At 41.0% G+C, this 19,431-nt stretch overlaps 1 protein-coding gene across 1 annotated transcript in view; it reads left to right on the forward strand.

Moving 5' to 3' along the window:
- The window catches only part of LOC145400362 (zinc finger protein ubi-d4 B-like), an 80,937-nt gene extending 64,273 nt beyond the window's left edge, over positions 1–16,664 (forward strand). Inside the window, exons 9-11 of the mRNA XM_080272867.1 lie at positions 11,679–11,903; positions 13,303–13,415; positions 16,536–16,664. Coding sequence (XP_080128993.1) covers positions 11,679–11,903; positions 13,303–13,415; positions 16,536–16,664 — 467 coding nt within the window. The remainder of the gene's footprint in view (positions 1–11,678; positions 11,904–13,302; positions 13,416–16,535) is intronic.
- Positions 16,665–19,431: the final 2,767 nt, after the last annotated feature.

Below are 19,431 nucleotides of genomic sequence, written 5' to 3' on the forward strand. Positions count from 1 at the left end.
CGAAGTTCTCGCTGACTTTTATGTCCTGATAATGGCAAATAAATTCGGATAATGGTTTAATAGAGCAAAGGTCCAGCATGCGGATAATGAACTCGTTTGGATACTGAGTGTCCGGATAAATGAGGGACTACTGTATATACAGTGTATATATATATATATATATTTACAGTAATCCCTCTTATATCCGAACGCCAAATATCCGAACATCCCCACTAACCGGACATAATCATCCTGGGATCCAATATTCCCAAAATGGGCCAAAAACCGCAAAAAAAAAATCGAAAAAAATCTGAATTTTTCCCCACTCGTAATTTGAAATTGCCGCCCAGCGCCGAACAACTGTTACACCGTGGTCCCTTCACCCCTTCCTTCCTCCCCCCTCCCCTATCAGGGTTGCCATTTGGTATTTTTCATTACCAAGTGTGGGCCAATTTGGTAATGAAAAATTCATTTGGTAATGAATCAGAATAATGCATTACCAAATGGATTTTTCACATGTATGAGAATACACAGGATGGAGATGGTGGATTGTTTGCTCTCTCTGATTAATCTGTTAACGTACATAGCGTGAAAATAATCAACATGGTGTTAATTATAAGGAGAGTGATTACATGTATTTCCACTTGTATATATAATTAGTGAAGAATAAATGCTAGCTTTATGAATTTGGTAATGAAAAGTTATATTTGGTAATGAAAGTTGAGGAGATTGGTAATGTGGCCGTTGCGATCTGGCAACTCTGTTACCCCGCCATCATCAACAGTCACAGCTTAACACGGATCGAGAGCAGATGCTTATAGCAGTGCAAGCCACAGGTGCTTGTTTTTTGTGAATAAACGGTGAATAAACTGCAATACCTCGCCACTAGAACACACAGGAATTTACAGTGTTGTGCAGTGTTAAGAAATTAGAATTTGGAGTGCAGAGAATTAACTGTTGACTGCAAACTGGTGGCAAACCAGTCCAGGAGCCAGGGACTTGTAAGTACCCATAATGTTTAATATTGTATAAACTCACCTCTAAAACCTCATTTTATGGTTCTTTTGCATTTATTTCAGTCTTTTATGTGCCTTATTGGTGTGATTTGGGTCTTAAATAGGTGCTATGCATGTCCAGAGGGAGTTGTATAGGTGTTTCTCTGAGTTAGGGTCCATAAGTACAAGTCCATAAGCTGGGGCCCAGTATCCGGACAGGACCACTATCCGGACCTGCTTATGGTCCTATTATGTCAGATATTGGAGGGATTACATATATATACTGTATATGTATACAGTAACCTTGCATCCAAGACGGGTTTGTCCAAGACTTTTCGTGTCCAAGACGGAAACCATAAATAATAATCCAAAATATTGCTGTAATACGGTTGCATACGTTCAATATGGAACCAGTGGTTCAAAACGGCCCAAATCTGAGGAAAATAAAGCGACGGTCTTACCTGGTCAAACACGGTTCCCACGCCTGGGAGAGTGACGTGGTTGAGATGTCCAATGAAATATTGGCATCTGGTCATGTGACGAGCAAGCAAGGCCTGCTTTTGTCTCCCTCACCAGTGGACCGAGGACACACCACGTGTTGCACTCAGCATTTGCTCCTAGGTTATTGCCTGTCCTTACATAACCATGCCTGTGAAACCATCTGCTAGCCCCTTGAAGTGCCTCCATCTACCTCAGGGTACTAAGCTGGAGATGATTGAGCTACTAAGCTGAAGATAAGCTCAGAAACACACAATTTCAAGGTGAGGAATTTTGTTTTGGTGCCAAAATAGGTCGAGGTTGATGTTTTTAGAGGCACTTTTCAAAGATTATGTGACAGTATTAATTTTTTCCACAAGGTCTTGCGTTGGTCCAAGTTGTTTTTTTGTCCTAGATGGGACCCTCAGGCGACAGTATTACCGTCTTGGACGCGAGAGTACTGTATACATGTGTGTATGTACATATATATATATATATATATATATACTGTATACATATATATACAGTATATATATATATACATACATATATATTTATACATATACGGTGGAATTTCAAATTTCGATATGCATATGTACCTAAAAATCACCGCGAAATTCAAATAATTGAAACTTAAACTGAACTTCCTATGGGAAAAATTAGTTTGGGTCCGGGGCCTCCTAACTACCCAAAATCATGATTTTTTGCCCACAACCCCTGTAAACTTTATAAACTATAATTGTGGTTAAGTAAGTGTAGTTCTGCATTGTATTGCCATAGTGTCAGCAAGTGTATACTTGGTGTATTTCTGCCCTTTCCTTTATTGCAATTTCTCCTTTGGCTGCAAAGATTTAGAGGTGCCAGGCTGCTCTCATCCATTACCACTGCTACCTGAAGAACCACTCTTGCTTGCCATCTTGAAACAGGTAAGTTGTGACAAAAATACAAAGAAAATACATACCATTAAATTGTAGTGAAATGCATGTCCACATGTGGAAGGTACAGGCTGAAAGTGCAGCACTTGGCTGTAGAGGGTTGGCTGCTGGCAGGATAGTCGCAAGATGGCGGCCGACAACAGAGCATCACCTTGCACTTGGCTTGTTGTTGGTGCATACTCCCATCCGAGAGCTCTTGTCCATAAACAACATGACTATTTTTTTTCTCAGTCTTTATTGTTCATTTCTATGTTGCTCCTCATATTCATAATTACCTTACTTCTCTTCGTTTCAGTATTTTGCCAACTGTATTTGCTACCACCTGTAATTCATTTTATTTTAGTATTTCTACTATTGATTCTCTTCCTTTAATTTCTCTTGGTTTATCTTCGATTTACTCGAGAACTATGAGGCGTATGGGGTTCTTCTTTGAGATGGGGAAAGCTGGTGAATTTGGGCATATTACTATGTAATAAAAACATAAGGTGCCCTGGGAAAATTTAGCTATCAGAGGTCAGTGAATTTTTTCCGAAAATGGCTTTCAGTTTTTGGCCATTTTCTTGAAAAGTATACATCGTATCACAACCGGATTTGTTTCGTTAGAAAGCTGATGAAATTCTCTATAAAAACTTATTAGATCATTTTCCTGTATGATGGAAAACATTCAAACGGCAATGTTGGGAAGTGAAAACAGTTCACTCTACCCTGCTTCCAGGGCTAATAACTTTTTTTTTGGTGTTTTCCTGTGTTTTGGTCCTATTTATCAGATAGAACAAACATCTCTGCCTACCTTGAGAAAGGTTTGATGGGAATAAATGGATTTTTGGGTGGCAAAAATAAGGCAAGAATGTGTTTCATTTGCCTAAATTTGCCGCGCGCGCGCTCCCGCGCCAGGCGGCTTCGTCAAATAAAATCGTGAGCCAGAAAACTTACTGAAACTTATCGTGCGCGAGAGGGTTAATTAATAATAAGTACATTTATAGAATGACGGGGAATCGTCCAGGATGCACGTTGTCCTGATGGGAAATCGTCCATGTTTTGACGGGGAATTATCTGATGGCGAATTGACTTGACGGTGAATTGTCTCTGAACCATATCATTGTATGCTTTATATACTGTATGAATAAATGATGATTTTGATTCTCTTCTTGACACATGTCACGTACGATATTAGGTTAGGCTCATACTTTTTCTTATAATTTTCCTTCACTTCTAGCATTTTGGTTTGGATCAAAATATTATCTTTGCTTGTTTTGGTTGGAGTCTGGCCCTGAGAGCACGCGACTTTGCATCGAAAAGTAAGGTAGGCAGACTACTCCAAAATGCATCGAAATTTGATTCATCGAATTCTAAACTGTTGAAATTTGAGATTCCACTGTGTGTATATATATATACACAGTGTTATGCACGAATATATTATACATGAATATATTATACACGAATCACATGCGCCTCAAATATCACACGAAGTCTGACGCACTTTTGAATGGTAGGTTGCCAGGGCATGATAATAACAACCTTAGTGTCGTGCGTGACTGTAGTGACAAAAGCATTGATCTTGCTTTAATACCTTTGTTATCACTGAGGTGGCTTAAAAAAAAAGAAAGAAAAAATACTACCTCCAGTTTACCCCAACTTGCATTTTGTGTACAGTATTGGCCATGAATTGTTGTCAGTCTGAAGTTTTATTTCCACAAAATGTACATTGTTCCAGGCACACACACACATATATATATATGTATATACACACACACACACACACACACACACACACATATATATATATATATATATATATATATATATATATATATAATCATCATCGTCAGCCGTTTGAGTATCCACTGCAGGACCGGCCTATCCCGACCAAAGTCGGGACAATACAGCCAATGTATCTCTACCAAGTGGCTTAGGCTGCCTGGTAGAGATTGTACAGTATGTAAGGTGAGAACTGCTTGTAAGTGTAATTGTAGTGTTGGAGTGGCTTTGGATGTGTGTGTAGTCTGTGAACCAAGTGTAATTGGCCCACGCAAGTCGACTGGGTGCAAGCATACTTTACAGTAAGCGACACTGGTTCAACCACAGCACCCCTTGTGTCCGCCAGTGCAGTACGTGGCCGGGTGAACACTCCCAAAGTTTATTACCCTGGCGGGGCGTGAACTCTGGTCCACCCGTGTACGAAACGCACACTCTAGCACTGTACCACAGAGGCTCCATATATATATATATATATATATATATATATATATATACACACCTTTGTTCAAATTAATTGAAACAACTATACACTGAAGATAGGATATACAAATATGTCAGACTTTATCCACCGTTTCATTACTCATAAATATTGATTTTTAGTATGGGATATGACCTCCTCGGTTCGTGAGAAGCATTTTAACACGAGCTAGCTTAGAGTCCACTAATTTTGAGCAGTCACTAGTGATTTTAGGGTCCGTGTACCACACTTCAATCAGGGCCTGAATCAGCTTCTCTTTCGTTGTACAGTCCATACCACGGAGGCGCTGCTTGCATTAAGACCACAAATTCTCTATCAGGTTCAAGTCTTGGGAGTTGCCAGCCCATTCCAACACCTGAATCTTTTTCATATTCATGAAGTTTTTCACTATTTTTTATGTGTGGCAAGGAGCTAAACCATGCTGAAAGATGTCAGTCCCATCAGTAAATGTCTTCTCTTGTTGTGGAACCAGTCTCTTCTGACTAACTTCGATGTACTGTGGTGATCGCATCATGCCTTCAACTGGATGCAAGCTTCCGACGCCATAATAGCTGAAACATCCCCCAAACATTTTCTTCTGAGGGTGTTTCACGGACTGGTCGATATAAGCCTCACGAAGCTTCTCCCCTGTTATCTCTGTACATGCTGACTTCTCTGGCCCTGGACAAAGAAATTCCTTTCATTGCTGAACAGCACCTTCCTCCACTGCTCCTTTGTTCAGTTTTTGAACTTCAGGGCCCATTTGTACCGTTTCTTTTGCATGGTCTCCGTGAGGAGTTGCTTGTTAACAGGCCGATGAGCTTTTTGGCCGACTTCCAGCAGCCGTCTTCGGACAGTGAACGAACTCACTTGCATACTTTTAACTTCCAAGTCTCTCTTCAAGGCATTGCTTGTCTTCCGAGGGTCTTTTCGGCTCTCTGTTACTACGTAAACATCATCCCTTTCTGTTGTCTTCCTCTTACGGCCACATTTCCCCTCCCGGTTTGGTGAGATCATACCAGTCTCATTCTTCAACTTGACGATACGACTCACGGTTCCAGGACTGACTCCGACTATGCTTGCAACTTCTCTATAGGTCTTTCCCGTTTGTTCTTGCAAGGTTATGATCTTCGTACGTTTTCGTGGTGTTACATCCATCACATCACTCACGTACATACAACTCAACCAGTATCTGAAACGGTGGTGATATTTTAAAGTAATGCTTCAGTCAATCTGGAATAATGTTGAAGCTTGTTCATGAATCATCATTTGGACCCATGTCAATCAAAATAAGCAATCAGTCAATACATTAGCAAACATACGGACATAATGATCGAATGGGACACAAGAGTATTTATTTACTGGCTTGTTTCAGTTAATCTGCACAAAGATGTATATGTATATATATATATATATATATATATATATATATATATATATACACATATCCGATCAGCGAAGTTAAGCAACGTTGGGTCTGGTTAGTACTTGGATGGGACTGCCTGGGAACACCAGATGCTGTTGGCATAACGTTCTCCCTACGTGTCAAGTGGGGTTGGTGGAGGATTAGTGCCCCTCCCTGTAAAACAATTAACTCTAAGCCCTTGGCCACCCCGTTTGGGATACATGGCGTCTGGCAATGAATGAATGAATATATATATCTATATACATATATATATATATATATATATATATATATATATATATACAGGTAAGCCCTTAATTCACGCGAGGGTTACGTTCCCAGACCCTGCGCGTATGTGGTAAATTCGCGTATATGTTCTGCCCTTGTGTGCACATAATTACGCATGTCTGCTAAGTATATTACATCTGAATAATGCTGTTTATGCACTACATACACCTTATAAACTAGCATAAAGTATGAAAAACAACAAAAATGTAAGAAATTTAACACTGAAACCTGACAAGCACAAGCGTAGGTGGAGACACTTCAGCAGTCTGGTGCACTAGCCCTCACTGTCTCCCATATGCTACATTCTGCCTTCTTTGTTGTCCAAACAGTTGACTCATTCACCCCAAACATACGGTTCCGAGCCAGTTCACTGGAGTAGGTGGAGACACTTTAGCACAGTCTGGTGCACTAGCCCTCACTGCTTCCCGTATGCTATGTTCTGCCTTCTTTATTGTAAGAACAGTTGACTCACCCCAAACACACAGTTCCGAGACAATTCACCAGGAAGTCAATTCACCATCAAAGCATGGACGATTCCCCATCATTCTATAAATATACTTATTATTGATTAATTAATACTTTAATAACTAATTTTCAGGGGGATTTTATTACTCATATAAGTAAAAAACTAGTGTACTGTACTTGCTAAATAAACTGGTACTGTACTTGCTTGTGGCATTTTTTTTTTTTTTTTTTAAGGCTCCAACATGCTTGCATGAGTCAGCCTTGGTCACCTAATGGCGGCTCTCCAAGCTGCACGATCCATTGCGGCCTCCCTGTTCAGTCCCTTAACCCTAAGGTCACACTTAATGACCTCGTCCCATGTCTTTCTCGGTCTACCCCTCATGACCCCACCCCCAATATTAACACTTCTCACCTTCCTCACCCAATCATCATCCCCCATCCTCTCCACATGTCCAAACTATCTCAATCTACCTGTCCTCATCACAACACCAATACACTCCAGTCCCATCCTACCTGTCAACTCTTCCATTGTAAACCCAGCCCCTCCAGGCCTTGGACGCGGGGACGCACTGCACATCCACCTAATCATTGTCATTTCTGTACGTCTGAGCCGGCGAATATCTTCCTCCTTCACTGCCCAGGTCTCACTACCATACAGCATTACACTCCTAACACATGCTGCATACAAAGACCCCTTAGCACATAGGGAGAGTCCTCTCAATGTCAGGAGAGGCAAGAGCTCCCTGAACTTCTTCCAACCACTTCTCACCCTAGCCACAGAGCTAGCTCCAGCCCCACCTCCAGCACACAACATGTCTCCCAAATAACAAAACTCTTCCACACACTCAAGAGATTCACCAGCAAGTTCAATCCTTTCACGTCTGACAATCTCCACCTGCACACCCCGGCACGCCGTACACATAAAATCAGCATTATCTCGCAGTCTACCTCTGATACCACTACATCTCTTATGCACCCATTTATCACACACACCGCACAAGATGGAATTACTTCCCACGTCCTTGTGGCAAACTGCACATGGCCACTGTCCCTCGTCTTTGACAGTACCGCCACCAACCCTAGATATCATCACTTTTGTTTTATCTGTATTTACCCTTAAACCCTTGTGTCCCATACCATCTCTCCACTTCCTAAACCTTTCCTCCGCCTCCCTTTCGTTCTCTACAATCAACACCAAATCATCAGCATACAACAACTCCAACGGGAGTCCGTTTCTAAAGTCACGTGAAAGGGCTTCAGGTACCATGATAAACAACATGGGACTCAAGACTGACCCCTGATGCACACCAACATTCACGGAAAACTCATCACTCAAATCTCCATTCACTCACCTGGGTGTGAGCACCCACATACATAGCCATACTGTATTTTTATTATTATTATACGGTAATAATTATTATTATCATTATTTTTATTTCAGTAGACCATCACGATATACTACAGTAAAACTTCAGTTTAACTTACTGTACTTCAGTAGGCCAGATATTGGAAATAATGGACACTAAAGCCACTGGACTTCTGTCGGCTGTAACGAACAATGTCTACTTAATGGGGTGCAGTGGGTTGCAATACATGTGTTGTGTGAAGAAGTGCAATGACAAGTATGTGAAATAAATTACAAAAGGGCAAAATTATGGGCCAGATTAGTGTAAAATGGGTATAGTTTTTTTTTTTTTTTTTTTTTTTTTTTTTTTTTAGGTATATCCCGGTTTAACAATCCACTCGGATAAATAAAAACTCTTCTTTAGGCGGGGTATTGTATCTTGGGGTAGATTTAACATGTAAAGTATAGAGATGCATTTTTGAGCCTTGAGTTTCCCCCCAACCAAGTCCTAAACCCACCCAGATGAGTCGAAAAACAAGTTTAAAGCCAGTCTAAATGGCCTAACAGCTGTAAAAGAAGCTAACCTATGCCTAACACATGTAACTAACTCACTAAAATCAACAAATAAAATATGAAAATCGTCAGATATAAGTCTGGAAAAAATCATGCTTAGTAAACTATACCCCAAAATGACAATGTTCACCCCTCCAGTGGCTAAAACACATTAATCTAAGTCTAAAAACAGTTTAAAAATCAACCTAAACACACAGTTTTAGTCTGAGCTATCATCAAAATCAGTAAAAAGAAATCAAAATCCATCATTAAACCTGGGTTTGGCCATCGTTAGTCGGGGTATGGTGGTATTTCTAACTCCATCGCTTAGCCGGGGTATCGCATATCAAGGTATACCTGTACAGAACATGAAAATGTGCTTGAAACCCTACCTCAGAGGGAACCATCAGATATAACAGATTTCACACTTATTGGATCAGGCTTCCCTCCCAATTACTCCATTATAGTGAGATTTTACTGTAATTGGGGGCAAGCCCAATTCGGTAAAGCCAATAATCTGGTGTGTCCAATGGTTCCCCCCCCCCCCAGTGGGATTTGAAGTATATATTGGAAAATAAATGAGTAGCATATTCTAGCACCGGAAATGAAAACTATACCCATTTTATACTAACTTAGCCCATAATTTCATACCCTTGCCATAGCACTTCTTTATGACTACTACAGTATTATTATAGTCTGTAATAACAACTCAGCAGTCATGATGGGAAGAGGGCCAGATATGGGTAAAAAGGGTAGGAAACTTGTATTGTACACTGTACCTGTATGGATGGATGTACACTGCTAACACTCCCACTTTTCATGTATGCTGTCAACTCAGTTAACTGTCATTCATATAACTGTTGGCAAAGGTGGTTTCTGGTGGCTATGGTGTCACATCTGGTACGGAGAATTCTGTGGTTCTGGAGGTTGGGGTCCTGGAGGCTGTACTGCTGGATCCTGAGGCCATGTGGAGGCTGGCTGGGGATGTTGATGCTATAGACACATTAGAGGTCTCTACCTCTGTGTGGAGCCTCGTGGCAGCAGGAGAGGGCACAGACTTGAAAAACAGATCTTAGCCTGAATCTTCCTTGGCTGCTGCAGCTGCATTAGCTCCAATATGGTGAGCCACAGGATGTCATAATATTGAGACAGAGGCTTTCCAACTTCATCTATCACAGTCAGGATGGTGTCTGCAGCATCTGTGGCTACAACCTGAGACAGTTCAGATGCCCCCTCCTCTTTGCTTTCCTCCTTTGCCAGTGACTCTTCTTGTTGTAGTTCTGCCACAGTTTCCTCTTGCATCTGGTGATGGTAGCCAGACACACCAGCAACCCCATCTAGCCACTCTTGCAGCTCCTCAGCAAGGTTCCCTTGCCCTGCAGCTGCCAAGACTTTTGCCATTCTTGATAGCTCAGAGCTCTCAAAATCACACAGTGGTGCTGGATTCTTGGTAGTTCTGAGATGTTTTCACCACCCATTCTCGTGTGTGGCATGAGACACTTTCTTTCATGCCTCAGCCCAGCTGAAGATGGCATCCTTGATGGTGTATTTTTTGAAGTTGTGCAGAGTTTTCTTGCTGCTGGTGTCCTCATAGTTTTCCTGGTTCATCCCATCCTCAGTTACAGAGATGTTGATGCAAAGAAAGACGCGGCAAGGCTGAGGCCAACACCATGTGGTACAGTGTGTCCACAGCCTCAGGTTCTGCCACACCTATCGGAAGTGGCCCCAGAATAGCCCAGCGTGCCACTGTTTCGCCATCAATCCTCCCCAACCTAGCCTAAATGGGTGGGAAAAACTGCCGCCAACATTGGTATCTGCATTCTAAGTCACTCAGCGCATGGGGAATGATCCGATAAGCCTGCATCATATGCCCCATGTAACAGCTAGTATATGTTAGAGGCAAAAAAGAGTCTGGTAGGCCCAGGGTTGTCTGAGAAGGTTCACGTGATTTTTTCCCATTTAATGGATGGTAGTGAACTTCTGATAATCCGGCATCCAGTGGTCCGAAAAACCAATTGGTTCAGAATTTTCAGCCCAGGGTCATTTTTAGCTTTTTGGGGTAAAAAAATGAGAAAAATCAGGAAAAAATAAAAAAGTATAGAAAAAATAGCCAAAAGCAGTGCGCCGAACTAAGAAAGAAAGTAAAGAAAACTATCATTTTTTAATTATTGTAATTTATTATTATTTTTTTGGGTGTGTTTTGAACATTTTCAGGTACCTGTCTGATAGTCCAGAAAATCTGACAATCCAGAAGGTCCATGGGCTGCTGCATTCCGGATTAAAGAACTTTTGCTGTATTTTGTATTTCAGACGGTTTGCCCGGGACCTTCAGAGTGTCCGCTAAATTTAGTATCTGGGCAAGTGAGGTCTACTAAAGTGATATATATATATATATATATATTTTTTTAAGGATCTCCCCTCCCCCCTTCAGAAGACACACTCTCCAGTATTACACAGCTTCCCATTCATGTATTTACAGTGTATTTTGAGTGCATGAAGTATTTTGTTTCGTTGACTGTTTATGTTCGTGGCAGCTTTGTGTGATAATTTCCATTTCATGTACTGTACTGTATATATCATGGACATAATACTTGAATAGATTCTAATGGATATGCACTGCAATGTACCTTATTTGTGTTGTTGGTTGTCAAGTGACTATTGTACAAATATTTTATCTTTCTGTGAAGAACCTGTTGATTTTACAAATAATGTCATACGTTATTAAAATGTCAAGGTATTTTGTATGTTTTAATGAAGCACTTTAATTACTACAGTATTGTGTTGCATTTTATTATAATGGATTGGATACTGTGTCTGTCAGCAGTTGTGCAAACTCATAAAATATTGAAGTGCATTATTTTCCGTTAAGCATATCATTTGTATGAACACTCCATATACAAGTATATATATGTATAGTAGTTTGCATATTATTTAATGTTAACTGATAGTACATTAGCAGTGTGTGTTGCATGTGGATAGTGTGTAGGACATTTAAAACATGTATTTGACCTGTAACTTCCAGGTCGCAGTTCAGGCCGTCGATCTGGGAGTGGAGGTGGAGAGGGAGGCGGAGCAGCGGGTGGTGGTGGTGAGGGGCAGACACAGACAGCACCCAACAAACACTCAGGTAGCAAGAAGAAAGTGTCAGCATCACCATATTGTGATTTCTGCCTTGGAGACACTTCTGAGAACAAAAAGACGGGGGCTCCAGAGAGTCTCGTGTCATGTGCTGATTGTGGACGCTCAGGTGATTTGTAGCCTCTGTCTCTTTTGTATGTTCAGCTGAAGAATTTCATTTATTCTGTGCATGGACATTGTTGGAAGAACACAATAAAGACCGAGAGGAATGGAAACGAGGTATTTGTGAGGAGTGTGTGGAGTTACACAAAGTGATTGACAGACAAATGAAGTCGAAGAGCATTGTAAGATTGGTGTTGATATGCAGGAAAGTACCCTTTGATGATTTGGCATAGTGAAAAGAATCGAGAATGAGAGACTTACTAGGAGTGGAGGGGGGAGAGGGGAAGGGGGAGACAAAGGATGAGATAGAATGATGGATGAAGTGGTATATGAGTGGGAATGATATGTTGGAGGGAGGGCAATCAGTTGGTGGAGGAGAAGGTAATATGGAGGTAATTGTTTGTGGCCACCCCTCTTGGGATTAAGGCATCTGACAGTAGATAGAAGCCAGTAGAGAAATAAATTTTGCTCACTATATACTCTTCTATATACAGTATTATATTATAACACACTACTCTTAGGTGAGACAAAAGATCATGATGGTGGTGATGATTATCATGATGATTTTCTTGTTCTAACATTTTCTTTAGAAGTAAGTAGACAGGTTTGGCAGACTCTGCTGGTTGAATTCTGGAGGGAAGAGGTAGTTTAGTGACAGTGGGGGGCGCGGTAGCACAGTGGTAGCGCGCCGGACTCGTAATCGGGGGATTGCGAGTTCGAGCCTTGCCCGGGCTGCCGTGCCGGGGGTGGTAGCTCGCTTCTGTAACCCTAGCGGGGCTATATAGTCCAATACAGGGCTTAGCTTGGGGGAACTCCATTTTTTTAGTGACAGTGGAAAATGCCTGTAATGAAATGGCCATGAGGTTAGTCTTCAGCCTTATGAGTGAACAGAATGAGAGTTGAGTTTTCCTTAAATTGCCTTTAAGGGCCAGTGATAGCTGCTTACACCATTGCATCAGTCTTGAATGTGTCAGTATAGGTGATGAATAGTAGCAGTGAAGTCATGTGTGCTCTTGTGTTAGTGGATTGCTGAATGCTGGGAACGTACTTCCTAACTTATGTCCAGTGGTGGAGGGAAAAAAACAATAGTTTCCTGATGAAGTTTTTCCTTGAATTAAATCCTGTTCCAAAGATAAGGCAAGTGAGAAGTGACAAAAATAATGGCTGGAGATACAGTACTTGTGACATAAAAGTAATGTGCTGATTGCATTGAGTAGTATAAAAAAAAAATGGTAATGAGCTGATTGCATTGTGAGTAGTATAAAAAAAAAAAGTAAAGTGCTGATTACATTGTAAGTTGTAAAAAAAAAAAAAGTCATGTTGTAACATTAAGTAATATGCTGATTGCATTGTGAATAGTTAAAAAAAAAACAGTCATGTACCTTTTTTTTTTTTTCTGTTTTCAGGTCATCCATCTTGCCTTCAGTTTACTTCCAACATGATGAAAAGTGTAGTGAAGTACCGGTGGCAGTGTATTGAATGCAAGACTTGCACTTTGTGTGGGACCTCAGAGAATGATGTAAGTATACACCACATTCAGAGTAAGTGTTTAATAACCCCTAGGGTACGCAATTCTCCAGCCTCAACTACCCCCCAGGATGCAAAAACAGGCCTATTTTCTGACTTTCTCAAAGGTTAAAAGTTTTATGCCCGATTTATAGAGCTTGAAGTTACACATCTGAAAACACAAACCCCACCCTCCTAGACCCAGTAGTTACTGAGCTATGACCCATGAAAATTGATGATGATTACCTGTCACGGCCCTGGCGAGAAAGAAAATACGCCACTCGCACCTGTTTTCTTCACAAAAATACGTATAAAAATCACCAAAATCATTTTTTTTTGGTGTGTATAGGTGTTAAAAACCATTGTAATGTGCATACAAAAAAATAAAATGGCAACAACCCCCCCCCCCAATAAATATGGTAAATAGTAAAAATTATCCTCCCCTCCTCTCCCCTCCCCATACCTCCAATCCCCTCCCTCCTCTTCCCTTCCCTTCCCTCCTCTCCTCTCCCCTTGCCTAACCTCCCCTCCCCCCTCCCCCCTCCCCCCTCCGCTTCCCTCCCTGCTGAGCTGTCAAATCTAGCTAGGGAAAATGGTCATGAACCCCCCCCCCCCCCAATAAAAATATGATAAACAGTAAAAATTATCCTCCCCTCCTCTCCCCTCCCCATACCTCCAATCCCCTCCCTCCCCTTCCCTTCCCTCCCCATGCCTAACCTCCCCTCCCCTCTGAGCTGTCAAATCTAGCTAGGGAAAATAAAATTTCTTTTTTGAGTGGGTTTTGAATAAAGACAGCTAAATATTTATGATATGTCTGAAAAAAAGGCACCATATGTTCAGACATAAAATATATAAAGAAATACATAAGAATGAAGAAAATACATTATAATCTTTGACAGGTACACAATTATATCCATAGCCAGGTAAAATAGGAAGATAACAAGGATTTTTTTCCCCGTAAAACTCAAAAAATACAAATAAAACATAAAATAATTGTGGTGTGCATATCTGTATGCAAAGACACAAATAAATTACAGGTAATGATTAAAAAACACGTGCCAAAAAGCGTAAAAAATAGGAAAATATTCGATGCCGGGAGGTAAAGATACTGCATGTTAGGGGATGAGGGTGGGGCTGCGGGGTGGTAGTGGGAGTGGGGAGTGGTGGTGGGAGGTGGTAAGGCCAGGAGGGGGTGAATGGGATGGAAGGATGGGAGGAGACCACCACCGACACAAAGGAAGGGCCCCAGTGGAGTACAGGGACATGGAGGGAGGGTAGGGGGGAAATACTTTCCCCCCAATTGACTGGGAGGGGGACATGGGAGGGGATCCACATGGGTGGGGGGAATACATGAGGAGGGTGTGGGAGGGGTGGTGGTGATGGTAAGAAATGTAGAAGGTAGGGTAGTAACAAGCAAGTGGGGTAGAGGGATGTGGCGAGAGGGAGGTGGGGGGTCCACCCCCCCACAGGAAAGAGAAGGATGGGTGGACAGTATCTATTTAGATTTCAAGACAGCATTTGACACAGTACCACACCAAAGACTTTTATGGAAACTGTACCATCAAGGAGGAATTTAAGGCAAACTGTTTTGTTGGATGCAAGATTTTCTCATAAAAAGAGAATTGAGAACAGTACTAAGGGGAAACTACTCATCATGGAAAGAAGTGACTAGTGGAGTTCCACAGGGCTCAGTGCTGGCACCAATCATGTTTTTAGTGTATATAAATGATATAGACAGTAACACTGGAAATGAAAGCTGTCTAAATATGTTTGCAGATGATGCAAAAATACTAAGGAGAATTACTAACACAGACTCTTGTAAAGAGCTACAAGAAGAATTAAATAAACTTCATGAATGGAGTAATACATGGCAAATGGAATTCAATGTGGACAAGTGTCTTGTAATCAAGTTTGGTAAAAGTGGAAAAAGACCTGATTGGGATTATACGTTAGGAAATAAAACCCTACACACATCAGAAAGAGAGAAGGATCTAGGTGTGATTATCAATAACAGACTATCTCCGGCTGACCACATCAGTGAGAAGGTACGGAACATGTATACACTGCCTGCAAATATGAGAACAGCATTCACATACATAAATGAAGACATGCTAAGAAGATAATAACATCATTCATTAGACCAACCTTGGAGTATACATCAGTAGTCTGGAGTCCTCATCTCAAAAAACACATAGACAAGATTGAAAAAGTTCAAATGGCCACTACAAGATGGATACTAAGCTTAAGGGATCTAAGCTACGAAGAAAGACTAATTAAACTGAATCACCAACACTACAGGCGAGAAGGAAAAGAGGTGACATGATAATGCAATATAAATGCATATCAGGGAAGGAGAAAATAGATATAAATGATTACTTAACATATGGGGAAGCATCAGCAAGAGGACACTGCAAAAAACTGCATAAGAAGAGAGGTGATAAAGACGTGAGGAAATTCAGTTTCCCAAATAGAGCAATTGATCAGTGGAATGCACAACTGAATGAAATAGTGTGTGCCAAAACAATTCACAAATTTAAGGATATGTACAATAAATATGGTTTAAGACATGGGACAGTATGAGCTTGACTCATTCCCATAAAGATACAATTAGGTAAGAACACACACACACACACACACACACACACACACACACACACACACACACACACACACACACACACACACACACACACACACACACACACACACACACACACACACACACACACACGGAGCTCACTGGCGCAGTGGTAACGTTCTCGCATGCCAACTGGTGGACGGGAGTTTGCGCCTCGTTCAGGTTGCAAAAAGTTTCACTGACAAAGTGGGTGGTTACTGCCTGCCTTGAGCAAGGGGATGGGTGTGTGTGTATGTGAAGGTCACAGCCTTGCCTTTAGATCGGACTATATGAGCTCTCAGCTTCCTTCCGGGAGGGTAAAAGCTGACGATCACGACCATCAAAGTGATCCTGACCGACCCGGTGAATTACACACACACACAAGGGGGGGAGTAGGTTTCTAATTTGCCTGACCATCAGGTGCAAAAAAGAGGTTTAGGATGATGATTTAAGTTTTGAGAATCCACAAGTTAACACATATCCTTAAACTGATGTAAATTTCTCTCCTTTGTAAAGGACCAGCTGTTGTTCTGTGATGACTGTGATCGTGGCTACCACCTGTACTGCCTTGACCCTCCTCTATCTGAGCCACCAGAGGGAGAATGGTCCTGCTACCTGTGCATCCAAGAGTTCCATGCCAAGTAAGTCAGCAGGATCTTGCTCACTACAAATTGTTTGCAGAAAAGAAAAAGACAAGAACTCAAATTACTTTGCATTATATGATTTTTAAATATAATAAAATTTAAATTATGAGGAACTGTGAGCAACGTAGCTCATATGATGCAAAGGGAAAGTGTGCAGTAATGTGTGAGTGAACAAAAAAGGTTCCATATCAGGTTATTTCAGTAAGTTATATTTAACTGCAAACTGTAAACAGAAACACTGGTACAATATGTGAAGACAGAATGACAAATAATTGAATCTGGATGGTGTGACTACAAGGTGTAAAGTAATGCATAGCACAAACTTGCTGAATACTTACTCAGTGTAGTGTAAAAGAATTGGGTTGTATAATCTCATACAAGTATACTAATGGAAAATATTGTTCCTTTTTTACAAAGCCATCATGAAAGTTTTAGAAACATTGACATTACAGAATGCATATAGGTTGTATGCCATACCTAATTGTCAGTTCCTCAGGGAGTGTGGGGTTCAGGGGAATATTATGTTATTCATACTGAACATTACCATTTGTAAAAAGATTGTTTTGCAAAGTGCACAGTATAGCAGAAGTAGTTTTGAAAATATGAAAAATGACTGGGATTTGTCTTGTGGCACAATTTTATTATAGCTCAATCATGTATTTACTGATACATACACAGTATCTTATAGGCAGCTTTTGATATTTTGTATAAAATTGAACAACAAGGCATCTCTACATGCAGCCAGTATGACCATCCATGACAAGGAGCCTTGTAGAGGTCTCCCATTTTAATAAACATGACACTGATGCACTATTATTGATGCATGTATTAAGTCAGTCTTAATTTGAGGGCAGTTTAGGTTAGTCATCATCACTTTAAACTGAATGAGTTGATATAACTTGTATAGCTTCATCATTGGTACTAGTGTGAAAATTTGCTCAGCTACCAGTACAATTACAGCATGCTGTCAGAAATCAGGAGCAGCACATCTGGTTGCAGGTGAGCATAATTTTTATAGTGTATTTCTTTTGAGAAAGAAGTATGTTTTCCCTTCATGAATATAATGCAGTATACACAACAAAACCTGGCCATTAATGTTATTGTAATGACTGCATTCCTTGAACAGTACTGCATATTCTGCATTATATATACAGTAAAACCTCACTAGAACGGACTAATTGGGGCCCAAGCCATTCCGAAAAAAGCGAAACTCCGAAAAAAGCGACATATGGACTTCTCTCTGCTAAGAAATTTTTATACATGAAAAGTGTTATGGCCGCAATACTTCTTCACCCCACCAGTTCCTTCTGACTAGGGGTAAAATCCCATTTGCCACTTAACCTTTTTCAAATGCCACTTTAAATAATTAATTGCACAACTCAGTATAATTTTAGTAAGGTTTAGACTCGATAATGGTCATATGTAACACGCACAGGAAGATCTTTTCATACATTAAATGTCATGGCCTCCATCCTGCTTCACCCCACCAGTTCCATTTCACTTGTGGCAATATCCCTTTTGCCTCTTAGCTTTTCTAGAATTTGTTTCGTTTTTAAAGGCTCCAACATGCTTGCATGCATCGGCCTTGGTCACGTAATGCGGATCTCCATGCTGCATGATCTATTGCAGCCTCCCTGTTCAGTCCCTTAACCCCGAGATCACACTTAATGACCTCGTCCCATGCCATTCTCAGTCTACCCCTCATCGCCACCCTCAGTATTAACATTTCTCACCTTCCTCACCCAATTATCATCCCCCATCCTCTGCACATGTCCAAACCATCTCAATCTACCTCTCCTCATCACAACACCAATACACTCCAGTCCCATCCTACCTCTCAACTCTTCCATCGTAAACCCAGCCCCCCCAGACCTTGGACACAGGAACACACTACACATCCACCTAATCATTGTCATTTCTGTACGTCTGAGCCTGCGAATATCCTCCCCCTGTACTGCCCAGGTCTCACTACCATACAGCCTTACACTCCTAACACATGCTGCATACAAAGACCCTTTAGCACGTAGGGAGAGTCCTCTCAATGTCAGGAGAGGGAAGAGCTCCCTGAACTTGCGACTAAAATGCCACTAAAAATAATTTGTTGCATAATTTTAGCAATGTTTAGACTCGATTAAGGCCATATGTAACAGACAGAAGAAGATATTTTTATTCAAGAAAAGCATCATGGACACCATCCTGCATCACCCCCACCAGTTCCTTCTAACTAAAGGCACTATCCCATTTGCCTCATAACTTTTCTCAAATGCCACTATAAATAATTTACTGCATAATACAGTAAAATTTAAGCAAGGCTTGGACACAATAAAACTCATTAAAAAAAAAAAAAAAATTCCCGCATAACCACTCCAACTCACTTGGCTCCTCCTACAGTACTTTACCCCGCCACCTTGCCGAGTGTTTATCATTCTTCGGCACCTGGTGAAGGATCATTCAGAGCAAATCCTTCAAAATCATTACCCATTATCTTCAGGGTCATCATCAAGGAACTGTGAATTATCCTCCCGATTGTGTTCACTGGCAGGAGATGAATTATGGACAGGGACTGAAGGTGTCACTTGTACCTTGTGTGCCATGTGGTGTACTTACTTTTAATAATTTTTCAGATATTGTACTGTGCACTTTATGCACCTTATTTTTTACGATCCTAGAAACTAAATATGTTCACTTTGTCTGTGTATTTCACTTATCACTTGTCACCATCGAGCAGTATATCAGGGACATCCAGGGAAATGAGTTGGGGGAAATGA

Source organism: Coenobita brevimanus, chromosome 52, assembly GCF_032717465.1.
Source record: "Coenobita brevimanus isolate Jiangsu-jjx chromosome 52, ASM3271746v2, whole genome shotgun sequence".
NCBI lineage: Eukaryota > Metazoa > Arthropoda > Malacostraca > Decapoda > Coenobitidae > Coenobita > Coenobita brevimanus.